General features: G+C 35.1%; 1 protein-coding gene across 1 annotated transcript; it reads left to right on the top strand.

The window, feature by feature from the left end:
- The first annotated feature begins 1,406 nt into the window (after nt 1-1,406).
- LOC125662215 (neurotrypsin-like) lies at nt 1,407-13,425 on the top strand. Its single transcript, XM_056146846.1, has 8 exons — nt 1,407-1,421; nt 2,124-2,187; nt 4,080-4,184; nt 5,764-5,859; nt 7,075-7,243; nt 9,223-9,398; nt 11,122-11,272; nt 13,102-13,425. The coding sequence occupies exons 1-8, from the start codon at nt 1,407-1,409 to the stop codon at nt 13,265-13,267; spliced, it is 942 nt and encodes a 313-aa protein (XP_056002821.1). The 3' UTR covers nt 13,268-13,425.
- The last annotated feature ends 415 nt before the right edge of the window (nt 13,426-13,840 follow it).

Genomic DNA, 13,840 nt, shown 5'->3' with positions numbered 1-13,840 from the left:
GTTCTTCCATGATTTACTGATTACCTCCATTTATTTAGTCTGTTGCAGCTGCTTACATACAGATGGTGTAGAAATACAATGATCAGAGCGTGGTTATGGTCTGGTATTGGTTACCGTAATGTTGACAAATCAAGTGATGGAAATATGGCAGCCGTCCTACATAAGATCAGATAACTCATATATATGAAGGGATGAAGAGTTTACTATACTGAAAATACACCGTATTCCTGATTTTACAACCGATTATTACCAGCTTAAACTGCTACGCTGTAATATTTTGCAAAATGAATTTCCTCGAATTCATCATATTGTTAAAACGGAGTTTGCTTTTAGAAATCTATTATTTTTTTGTGAAAAAACAACAACAAACCTAATGTAGATATTAAGCCCTACAGTCAAGTTCATAAAACGCAAAAGGAAGCGTATAAAGATGGTGTATATATAATAAAACCGTAATAATATGTTAAAGATGTAATAAAAGTGTGTGTCATACATCATTTCATATAAACAGCAAGTAATGCTGGGATCGATTGATTCACAAACGGCTGGTTTTATTCACGTTAGGCATTGTTTGTTTCTTTATTACAAGACATAATGTGAAAAGTTAATTTCGCAATATGTTGAACCTCCCCATACCTTAATTATGCAGTGAGAGGATTTGGGGTTAGAAGAGAATATATTTTTTTAGAAATACAATTAGGGACTGCTTGATCAAAGCTGAACTAGCTCTAGTATTTGGAAGAGTTTACGCATAGTATCATTCGTTGACGTCATAATGACGGAAACATGAATAAGTAACTTAAATGTACACTTTCTGAGGGTGCTATTATATGGATTAAAGGTGCGATCATTAATAAGATATATCCAGTCTATCTGTATAAAGGTTTAACTCTGTTTGTTAAAATTCAATATTTAAACGGAAAGTTGAATTCCAGTCTGACCGTTTGTTCGCAAAACATTAGCCTTGTTCATATCGTTTAAAAGTTCGGTGCTTATTTATAAATTCCCAAATTCTTAGCCTTTTGCATTGTCTATTCCTGGAAGTAATGAATGAAAATAAACAATGAATTAGTACGACGAAAATGGATGGTTTACTGATATTTTTCGGCAATACTGTTCCCTTACTTTGGTATCCCAATACAAATCGAAACATTACTATTTCATTGAATATATATGTTGTTTTCACAACGTCCTCCTTTGTGTTTTGCTTACCCATCAGTGAAGCGGAAATCACCATCTCATTCCTCTATAATTCTAAATATTTAGGACTGCAAGTTGATCAATAAACGTTGCACGTTACATAATTACATCATTTCAACCAATCACAGCTCGTCAAGTTCAGCTAAAGAATATAAATAAGAGGGAGACACTGAGCTGTTGTCAAGTGTTCTGGTGGTCAACACACCATGCTCTGGTTAAAGGTAAGTGCACTTGTATTGAAGAACTCTAAATATTGGTGAGTGAACGAGTACGTCACTGATACATTTCATTTCTGCTGTGGGTTTACATCATGGTCCTTCATTCATTCAGTTTATTATAAATGCCATATCCTATCCCACATCAATCCTTTGGGAATTTACTGTACGACTTCGTCCTGTATATACGTGTTTCTTGTGACATTTTCTTTACGTTGCAATCTATGATTATCATGTAATATATGAAGTTTGTAATATAATGTCACATCTGTTGTATTTCATATTCTAAAAACTTCTAATTTCCCTGCATTTAGTTCAGAAGACGCTAATAACTGTTATAGTTGTGACCTCAGACAATACAACTGGTGAAGTACTCCCTTATTTTTTGTCAATCATTTACATTTATCCATCATCTTACATCATTGCACACATTATATGCACATTAATATTCATTAATTCTATAGAATCATTTAAATACGTGTGGCCAATTTTTGTGGATTGCTGAATTTTTACAGATTCGTGACGACGCAATTTCGTTGTTTTAGATATTTGTATGAAATATAATTCTAAAAAATAATAATAGGTGTCTTTATTCGTTGAAGATGTAAAATCGTAGGTAAGGGGTACCACGGATTCCACGAAAATTGAGCCACCACGAATTCTAATGATTCCACGATAATGGGAATATCAACATTTTCGTTTTCTTAGATTTGCATTCTGAGTGTTGCGGTTTTCGTCAGTGCTGCGGCTGAAGACAGCTGGCCTTGTTCGGGTAAGGTTGTCTATACATTATGTGTTTGACTATGGATCACTCCGTTTACCTGATCAAGCTAGATATCTCTTATGCTCCGTGCTTCCTTGTTTGTCCTTTCAATCTCGCCTTATCTATAGGATTAATGAAAACTTACTTCAAAATCAATCTTTCAAAAAGGTATTATTTTGCTAACTTCCTGTCTGTCGATCTTCAGCTGTAAGCTTCAATTTGTTTCACGTGATTCAACTGTAAGCTTCAATTTGTTTCACGCGATTCAGCTGTAAGCTTCAGTTTCTTTCACGTGATATTAAATTGTCATTTTTCGAGGAAATCCTTGTCTCTATTTATTTTTTGAAAGTTGGAAAAAGCAATTGTAATTTAAATCTGTCCAAAACATAGTAATTTTCAGGATTATGTAATGACTTGGAGTCAGAGTCGAGAAACAAACACGGTTTCAAAACGAACGTCCGACTAGTAGGTAACCGCGATGTAAAATATGAAACCACATCATTTTTTTTTAAAATTAATTCTCTGAAACAAAGTTCATCCTCTCCAAAATAACAGTCGAAAAATATGAAATTGAGATTGATACAGATGGTTCAAAAGACCAACATGCAGTCACTGATGTTGCAGTCCTGACAAATTACGTTTTCTCTATTCGACTTAGGAATGAAGCAACAATCCATTCTGCCGAAGCATACGCTATTCATTTTGCCTTTGGATATTTCCAATAACTCCCAAGTTCTTTGTAGTAAAAACGAGACATGAATGGTGATCATCCATACGTTTTAGATCTTTCAAATGAGTACTATCGTTTTACTACATTAGGTAAACTTCTGTTAGATTCAAACTCATATATATATATATATATATATATATATATATATATATATATATATATATATATATATATATAAAGCACTAGAATGACCAACGACATGAACAATTGGAATTGTCGAATTTTCGGGACAACCTGTCCCTTCGCCAGGACGTGATAGGATTACATTATGGAGAAAACACAAATATAATTAATAATAAGCACTGCAGCTACATTAAAAAAGTGTTTAGCTAGTTTTGTAGTGTAGCTTTAGTGCTTATTGTTAATTATATTTGTGTTTTCTCCATAATGTAATCCTTTCACGTCCTGACGAAGGGACAGGTTGTCCAGAAAATTCGACAATTCCAATTGTTCATCTCGTTGGTCATTCTAGTGCTTTATATAATAATATTCCCTGACCATTGCATCTATTTAATATAGATCCGACAGTTTTGGATACTGAATGCTGTTGGTTCTTCAGTGATTTATATATATATATATATATATATATATATATATATATATATATATATATATAATTCAAATTCAAAACAAAGTAAGTAGACCATGCAACTTCGTTCTCAAACGCTTGAACTGATCATTCTTACTTCACATAGAACTTTAGCCAGAATGCATATCTGGGGACTGAATTTCCATTAACTAGCATCGCATTCTTATAGAATGTACAAGTTATTCCCCCACACGAAATATACTTTACGAAAGGTGTATTTATTGCAAGAACTATTTTGTACAAATATTGAAAATCAAATTATTATACAAGTTTTAGAAGAATGCGATTTTTATCAAACAGGATTTGAATACAACCCTGAAGATCGTTTTTTTATTTTTCGAAAAAGAGTATCTATGCTTGTTGGGAGCCGTCATGGAAAGTTAAACACTTTTCAAAACCAATCATATTTCATTAAGTTATCCATCGTAAAACGGCTGAAATATTGCTTCAACGACTTTTACAGCTAATGAATCAATCAATCAGTCTTTTATACATATAATTTAACTGCATTATGAGAAGATTTATGAAATGCAATGTAATTGAAAGGTTAACTACGTTTAATAACAAATGTTGTCTTAACAGCGGAATATATAAACACTCTTTGTGAAAACGGCGGTACCTGTTATGAAACCAAATTTGCTCGGAAATGCATATGCCCAGCAGGCTGGACTGGAAGACGTTGCCAAAGTAAGTTTCTATTTAATACACCCTATATATATATTGTCATCAAATAAGATATGTAGCTTCAGTTGTCTTTGGTGATAAGATCATCCAACATTGTTGGAATTCTCATGGACAGAGATTGCACTTTTTCAATAGCCGACTTTTTTTCCCTCAATATTGCAAGGCAAACTATTAAAAGAAAACCCAGAATATTTGTTGTGACCTTCACCTCGACATTTACATGTATTGACCAAGTTTTATTTATTAACAATACATATTATCATTCACAAGTGTCGATTCAACATATGCATGAGAACTCGAAATAAAATACACCACAGAGTCGTCCACACATGCTTCATACTTGGATATTTTATTGAACATGGATGTTAACGGCAAACTAACAGATCAACTTTATGACAAACAGGATGATTTCATCTTCTATCGTCAACTTTTCATATTTATGTGGCAATAATCCATTATCATCTGAATAGGTTTGTTTGTCTCTCAACTGATTCGATATGCACTAACACTATGTAATAGCATGGTATGATCAGTTTCGGAATCAAGACAACCAACTGACAAATAAGTTTATGTTACAGGAGTATCAATAGTCTCGTTTAAAATCAGTATATCGCAAACTCTATTGTCATAAGAACGTTTAAGTATTCAAATGTAAGCCGAGTGTTGTCCAACGTATTTCATATCAATTGTTAGGTTGTTCTTTACATATTGATTTTGACTACGAATTACCCCGTTTACTTGATGAAAATAAAGAGTTCCTGGCGGGTGTGATCGGTCAACAGGGGGTGCTTACTCAACTGATCAATGTATATCAGGTAATTTTGTTACGCGCCTCTTAGTTGACAGGATTGTCAGGTTAATCAGTGTTCCGTAACTTCACCTTTTTCATGAAGTATGAAGAATTTAATAAATAAAAAACAAGATATGTTGTTTGTTTGCTACCAAAGTAAATGAAAGGTCTTTTCACAATGACGTGAATTCTTACCATTTATATAACGATTATATACGTTACTAGATTTGGAATAACCATTCCCGTGTTTATCTGGGATATAATATGTCTGTAGTAATCCTTGATTGTCTTAAGAGTGGGCGATCTTTCGGATGAGACCACGGCAAACTCCTTGTCATGGTATAGATACATGGCGACATCTCCATACGAGTGAAACAGTCTCAAATGGAACATGAAGCAAACAAAGAAATAAACAAACAAACAAACGAACACATATCAGTATTTAGCGGCGGTATGTTTATGATCCTGTATTTTTTTTTAGAGTTGTCCTTGATTACTTACATACAGCGTGAAGTTCGAACTTCATCATACTGGGATTGCTCGTTGTCTCCGTATTAACTGTTTATAAACACTCACTAGTGGATTATTATAGACGCCAGTTCATGTTGTTGTATTTTGCTGGCTACCAACTATTCTGCAATAACGGTATACACATCAAATCAATCTGTTATGGGGGGGACACAATAACAAATTATCGAAAAATCACATCATTTTGTCACGGTGCAGCAATTACATAGTTAAGTGTTCCTCTACAAAACAATATTTTGGAAAGTACAATATATATTTTTTCAGAGAAAATTCCGGACATAATCTGTGAAAATGGCGGGACGAACATCACATCTTGGACGTGTGTTTGTCCGGACGGGTGGACAGGGGAAACTTGCAATGGTATTATTATACCCCTGAACGAAGTTCAGGGGGATATATAGGAATCACTCTGTCTCTCTGTCGAACTGTCTGTCCGTCTGTCTGTCCATCTATCCTACCGTCCGTCTGTTTGTCCTGTGCAGATTCGTGTCTGTGCCAAAACTTCTTTGTTCTTTGACATAGGCATACCATATTTCGCACACAGGTGGATCACAATGAGTTTATGTTTCAAGTACCTTCATGACCTCTCTATGACCTTGGCCCTTAAACCTCAAGGTCAAAATTAAAGGTTTACAATGGATTCGTGTCCGGGTCATAACATCTTTATTCTTTGACATACACATACCATATTTGGCACACAGGTGGATCACCATGAGACGATCTGTCAAATACCATTATGACCTCCGTATGACATTGACCCTTGACCTCATGGTCAAAATTAAAGGTTTTTTACAATGGATTTTGTGTCCGGGCCACAACTTCTTTGTTCTTTGACATACGCATACCATATTTGATACTTGAGTGTATCACCATGATACATTTATGACCTCTATATTACATTGAACTTTGACCTCAAGGTGAAAATTGATTATATGGTTTTGACATAGTCATACCATTAGACATTGGAGTATCACCATGAGCCTATGTGCCATGTACATCCATGACCTCTTTATGACCTTGACCTTTGATCTCGAGGTCAAAATTATAGGTTGATATCATTGATTTGTGTTCGGACTATATTTTCCATTTTCTTCTACAAAGGCATTCCATATTTATACTCAGGAAAGAGGTAATTTATACCTATTAACAACACCCTTTTGGAGATTGGGGTAAGTGGGGGATATTCTTAGTGAGCATTGCTCACATTACTTTTTGTTATTATAATTTCTGTTTACCCACTTAGTGGGATTACATTTAGTAATGTGATTCTATTTAGAAATCTTTTTAGAAATCCTAATTCAGGGTCAAAATGCAATACCAAAGCATCTATAAACCTAAACGTCTTAAAACACTAAAATATTTCCAGCTAAGAATCCTTACATTTCATTCGTTAGTATATTATTAATGCGTAATTTTGAGAGACTAGCTATTCACGAAAATTCAGTCTTCGAAATCAACTATTTAAAACATAGAATACTTAAGGAGGTATAACGCGTCAGAGAATCGGGTGTGGATGGGGCGTCGAATGTGTACAATTATATTTTGAAGTTTCGTTTTTGTTCGGTAATACAACAGTTCTGCTACCCGCCAATCCTGTCAGACTTGCACCGTTGGACTGTAACAACATCACATCGGCCGGGGGTCGAGTAGAAATCCTCGTTAACAACACATGGGGAACGGTTTGTGATGATGATTGGGATGAGAAAGACGCCCGAGTGGTTTGCAATATGCTTGGACATACAAGGTATATGTTTGGTTATACAAAAGGCACATGACATAATATGCCTTTATTTTGTCTGAATCAGTGAATTTGAAATGCGACGATTTGTCCAAATTTGCTTGCCTATTCTATGAAAAAAGTAAGGATGACGAACGTTGATCAATCGCATAATTCCTATAAAAAATAGAAAATTAAGAATAAGACAAATATTAATCCATGGACAATTAGGTGTGGGATAAGATATCTAGAAGGAGTAAACGTACCCTATAGACCGGTCAGACCAGCCATGATTACTATGAAAAAAACTGTCTAACAGTTGGTTTGAAATACGTCAGACTGCATTCAACCCATGGATATATTGTATGGAAAAGTAAGGTTGTTATAACTGTCAAAGAGTTTACAAAATTAAGAATTTTTCGTTAAATTTCACATACGAAGTTTGGAGACGTATTGTTCTTCTGCTTCTTTCTCGCACCGAAAACTGCCAGATACCGGTCTCGGTAACCAGTTGAAAAAGGTGATATATTGTGACCGGTGGACAGGGGATGCTTACTCCTCCTACGCACCTTATCCCACCTCTTGTGTCAAGGGGTCCGTGTTTGCTCAACTATAGCATCTATATTGTATTGCTTATAGGAGTTATGAGATTGACCACTGTACGTTATCTTCACCTTTCTTATTCAAGGTTATGATAGGCCAATGTATTTAGATGTGCAGATATATGTTTGCTTTCAAAATGAAGAGGGCTAGGGTACATTTTGGGGGAATCAACTGGCAGTGGGGTTTAACATAGAACTCTATGGGGAAAAAATAATTCCAAAATTCAACATTTATAACTTTAAAAATATGATAAATAGAGTGCTGGGTCTTCAGAAATGAATAGAGAATAACAGGGCCTACAAATTAGAATCAAAGTCAAGTGATCCTAGTGACCTTGACCTCTGACTATGAACATGAAAACCTGTATAACTTTAAAACCGGGACTAAAAGCGACATGAAATCTTCAGAACTTGCAAGAGGATGACTGGACTTACAAACTAGTATTAGGGTCATGTGAAGTTGACCTTTCACCTTGAATATACAATCTCATATAGTTTTAGAACTGGAATTGATAGAGACATGGGAACTTCAGAAATTATCAGATCTACAAACTAGTTTGAAGGTCAAGTGACTCAAGTAAACTAAATCTCTGACCTTAGAACATAGAATTTGTATTACTTAAGAACCGGGTCTGATAGATATATGGGATCTTTAGAAATGATGAAAGGATGATGAGAACCGAAAAACAGTGTCAAAAGTTACTCCAGCTACCTTGACCTCTGACCTTGAACATACAAACTCATAATTTTAGAACTGGAAGTGATATAGACATAAACTTGGTATTACTTAAGAACTAGGTCTGATAGAGAGATGGAATCTTCAGAAATAATAAAAGGATGACGGGATTCACATAGTGACTCCAGTGACCTTTATCTTTGACCCTAAACATAAGTCTGGTATAACTAGAACTGGGACTGATAGAGACACAGAATTATCAGAAATGATAAAATGATGTAGTGACCTACAAACTAGTATCCCCGTTGACCTCGAACTTGATGATAAAAACTTGTATACGTTTACAATCAGGACTGATAGAGACATTCGGTCATCAAAATGATAAGAGGGTGTTGGGACTTACAAACTAGAATCAGTGTTAGCAGTGTCAAGTGTTAACAGTTTCAGTTCTAGTTATACCAGACTTATGTTTAGGGTCATTAACGTTTTATTGAAGGAAAGAAGGGGGATTTTTAGAAAAAAAAATCAAAATCATCTATTGTTTTAACTGAGATTAAAATTGGCATGCTTTGCGTCAAGGGAGGAAAATATTAGTTTTCAGAAAATACCACTTTTATACATTCAATACTTTATTGTATAATCGGTAGATCATAATCATATCTTGTTTTACTGTTGTTTGTAATTATCAATGCTTTGTTTTACTGTAGTTTGTAAATATCATTGTTTAGCTCTACCGCTGTGGCTGTTTCCAACGGCGTTCTTGGATTTGGCAGAGGTTTGATCTTATTAGATGCGGTGCACTGCGTGGGTAATGAGACGGAAATCGGGAAATGTGTACATAAGCCATTTGGAGATCATAACTGTGATCATCGAGAAGACGCTGGCGTGCTCTGTCTTTCTGGGAGTAAGTCCTGTTCTTTCATTCGTTTAAAAAAAAAACATTGCATATCTTATTATTTAACAGAGAATGAGCGTTATCCTTTAACATGGGATAATGAGCTTCATCTTTTAACATGAGATAATGCCATTTATCCTTTAGCAAGAAATAATGAGCTGTATCTTTTAACATGAGAGAATGTGCTTTATCCTTTGATATGAGAGAAATTGCTTTATCCTTTCACGTGAGGAAATGTGATTTATCCTTTAACATGAGAAAATATGCTTTAACTTTTAAAATAAGATCATGTGTTATATCCTTTAACATCAGGAAGTTTGATTTAACCTTTAACATGAGAAGATGCGTGCTTTCATTCAACATGAGAGAATATGTGTTGCGTATGCTTTTTCATTTCTATACCAATAATGTGGACTTTGGACAAGGCTCTCCATCCGTCCGAGGTTTCCGAACAGTTTTATTCTGTAACGGATGCATGTACGACTTTTAAATTTGATCACAATTTCTCCCTTGTAAGAGTAAGTTCGCATTTCACTTGGATTGGTCCGTCCTTTACCTACTTTAGGGCTATAAGTAGGGAAAACAGTTTTCCGGACCTTTTTTGTTACAGACATTGCCCTGAAATTTACACATAAGCTTCCTCTCAGAAGAATACATATTATTTTGCATTTCATCTGGATTAGCCTGGTCGTTCATGACCTACATTAGGACTAAATGTAGGTCAAATAGTTTTCTGTTTTTTTCCCATTATAGTGACAGATATAAACATGAAATTTAGTCACATGTAATCTCTTGGAGAAATATAAGTTAAGTTGGTAATTCAGCCGGACTGATCTATCCTTGGCCTACTTTTGAGCTAAAAATAAGTCAAACAGTTTCCCGATTTTTTTTATTATGGATACAGATATTATCCTGCAATTTAGTCACAGACTTCTTCTAGAAGGGATTGAAGCTTAGTTTGCCTTTCAGCTGGATTGGTTCATCTATGACCTACGTTTTGCCTCAAAATAGGTCGAAATATTTTATGGGTTTTTTTTATTATGGATACAGATATTGCCCTGATCTTTTGCCAACGACTTCCTCTTGGAGGAACACAAGTTCAGTTTGCTTTTCAGCTGGATTGGTGCATTATGACCTACTTTAAGGGTAGAAGTAGGTCAAACAATTTACAGGTATTGCTCTGAAATTTTGTCACAAACTCCTCTCAGAAAAAATACACAATCATTTTAAACCTTCCAAATGAATTGGTGCACCCTGACCTACTTCAGGAATGGAAATAGATTAAGATGTTTCCTAGGATTTTCCTAGTCATAGATATAGACATTGCACTGACACTTTGTCACAACCTCCCTTTCAGAAAAATACATAATCAGTTCACGTGTCAGATGAATTGGTTGTCATGACCCACTTTAAGTCTTTTCTATTCAGAATCACTGTATGCAAGGCGATGACCGTAGTATATATCACGTCATCTAAAAATATAAGTTGACCTCATCGTTAACACTTTCATAATCACGATGTCAAAAGCTTAATTATTCGTTTTCATCTCCTTACGATAATTATCAAGCATTGTTAATTATTCGGCATAGTTTTATATAAAAACAAGCTTATTTTTCGATAAAACGACATAAACTTTTTATAGTGTTACAATGATCGCTTTGCCATTGCCACTTTTGTATTATTGGATATGCATGATACGTAGATATAATTGTAAAACAGTTTTATTTTTCAGAACCGAACGTAAAAGTCAGACTTGCGGGAGGACTGTATGAGGCGAAAGGACGTGTAGAAATTAACGCGTTTGGTGTCTGGGGTACCGTTTGTCTGAACGGGTTTGGTGTGGAAGAAGTCAAAGTGATTTGTCGTCAGCTAGGATATCCAGGGTTGGTATGCTGTTCTCAAAATGTGTGATACTCTGAACCTATACTCGGGGATGTGTATCTATTTGGATAAATATACTCTTATGGGACGCCAAGTATGCAAACAAATTTTAATAAATAACGGGTCTTCATTTCCTGGAGATTCGGGTTACAATAGGCCCTCAGTATTCCTTATTTGTCGTCAGAGGCGACACAAGTGGGTGGTCCTTCGGATGAGGCCTCGTGTCACAGCAGGTGTGGTACGATAAAAAGCCTTCCCTGCCCAAAGGTCGTAAGCGCAAAGCTAAGCCCTGAACTATATTGTCCTACACTGGCTATAATGATGTATCCATATGAGTGAAAGGTTCTTGAGCGGGACATAAAACAAACAATCAATCACGAGAAGTGCACAAGCTTAATATGAAAACAGTGTCGTTCTACGGTTCACAATATATGCCTAAGATTAGAATTTTCTAAAAGCGCATCAGTGGTCAATATAAACGCAGCACAGTTAAGGCGAGAAAAATCACAGTGTTGTTATAAAGTACTTCTGTGCACTTCGCACCATATGACGTCACAATGAAAAAGTACATCACAGCGTACATGTTCTGATAGTTGTATCGCGGGGAAAGTGTCATACTATTTTATCGTTATTTACTACTGTTATCAAGTGATAAGCTGTATACGAGAAAAGATATCTTATCAAATGATTATTTATATTATTGCTTTATGATATCAAATCATTCTCCCTTTTAAATATAGAGAATGCACGAAGCAGATATTGATATTATATTGTGACCTTGAAATCGCCCCTGATCTGAATGACTGGTGCGTTCAAAAATTCCCTCATGTTCATAAATAATATCATACTACAAAAACAGTGGCAAAGTTCAGGTTAATCTGCTATCAAACACAATGTGAATTTTTCTAATATATAATCTAGACACATTTATGCGTTTGAAAAGTGCGGATAGCAATTTCTGTCTTGTGCATTGGTATGATATGTTTAAGAATATGGACAATCCCGGTAATTTGCTGATGACTGTTGATGTGTTGTTGAATTATAGCATGCTTAGTTTTAGTATGTATTTGTTCCCAACACTTCTCAGGTTAAGGATTTTTATTCTTTTCTGAGTATATCAATAAACATTCAGCTGATTACCTGCATGAACCTGAACTTTTGTTCACAAGTAGGGCCTCTTTTTGATTTCAAAAATCAAGTGTAACGTGATATTCAACTGACGTCACGGGAAATTATCATGAGGGGAATTTACGGTAGCTCAGCCACAGTCAACATATGGGTAGTATCGTTTCTGTGTTTAACCGTAACAAGTGTAATGATACCTGTGGATTTGAGGTGCAATTTCATCCCATGATTCTTGTGCATTTTGCTATGGAAGCCCTTAGCCTAATTGCGAAGGTCACTATAACTAAAGTTCCCAAAAACTACAGAGCAAGGTAAACAGATATGGTATAGATAGAAAAATCTTCCAACAGAAAATGTCCATGAAAGGTGAAGATAACGAACACTGATCAATCTCATAAATCCCATAAGGAATGCAAAATAGCAGGGCAAACACGGACCCCTGGGGATGCTTCATACAAAAAGCAATATTTCTAAATATCTGAAATCGATGGCTTGTAAAACTCTCTATAAATATCCAGTCGTGTTTATCTAAATAACTAGATAATGACGACTGAAGAAGACTTGTAACACGGTGAAAATAACTACAAACAGTGTTTATAGATTATTTTAATTTTACTTCCAAAAAAAGAAACTATATATTCATATACATGCCCCCCTTCTTGTTATGGATTTTAATACAGTTATATCATTTATATTATCAAAATAGATCAGGTAAATTTGAAAAACTTGGGTACGGAATGGGTCCTATATGGATATCTGACTTGGCGTGTGCTGGAAATGAGACGACGATTGAAGACTGTCCAAGGACGCCTTGGGGTTTGAACAACTGCAACCACTTTCATGATATCGGTGTCACCTGTTATACGGGATAGTTCTGATTCTGTATGAAATAAATACTGGAGAGAAATTTATGTTTTGTGACTTCATATAAAAATTGCCATATACAATTATATAAAAGACTCCATTCAACAAAGTACAGGTCAGGATGAAGTACAACAGGCTGGAACACCAATCTCATTTCCAATATTGATGTGGAGAGGATCTGATATTGTTACAGTAGAAATGTAACACACATTTCATTCCCGGGACTGGTGAGGAAAGTGCCTGGGATTATTACAGTAGACATTCCTCGTTTTACGTGCTAGAGTTTATTGTCTGACCAAAAACTGAACTCACATAGTTTTCATTAAGACCCCCACCCTTTAAAACTAAATATGATGAATGTTGAAATTAATCGATTAAAAAAGGAAAAAAAAAACATGTGTATAGATAACACTCTAGGAACCTTCTCGTCTCTTTATTCACAAAATCAATATAAGTGCACATTGAAATTACTAAAAATTGATTGAAATAAAATTTGAACATTCGCTTGTTTTTCTTTCTTTTTCCTCTAAAGTGTCTTACAGGACAAACTCTAACAGGTTCTGATTTTGTCCCTCCCCCCT

Source organism: Ostrea edulis, chromosome 8 (genome assembly GCF_947568905.1).
Source record: "Ostrea edulis chromosome 8, xbOstEdul1.1, whole genome shotgun sequence".
In the NCBI taxonomy this organism is placed as follows: Eukaryota; Metazoa; Mollusca; class Bivalvia; order Ostreida; family Ostreidae; genus Ostrea; species Ostrea edulis.
The sequence above is the reverse complement of the archived record's forward strand: the minus strand, read 5'-3'. Positions and strand labels throughout refer to the sequence as shown.

What these genes read in the sequence shown, in the direction of transcription:
- LOC125662215 (XM_056146846.1), top strand. An exon ending in AATATGCTTGGACATACAAG is followed by an intron (nt 7,244 to 9,222) that starts GTATATGTTTGG and finishes ATCATTGTTTAG; the next exon opens with CTCTACCGCTGTGGCTGTTT. An exon ending in CGTGCTCTGTCTTTCTGGGA is followed by an intron (nt 9,399 to 11,121) that starts GTAAGTCCTGTT and finishes TTTATTTTTCAG; the next exon opens with AACCGAACGTAAAAGTCAGA.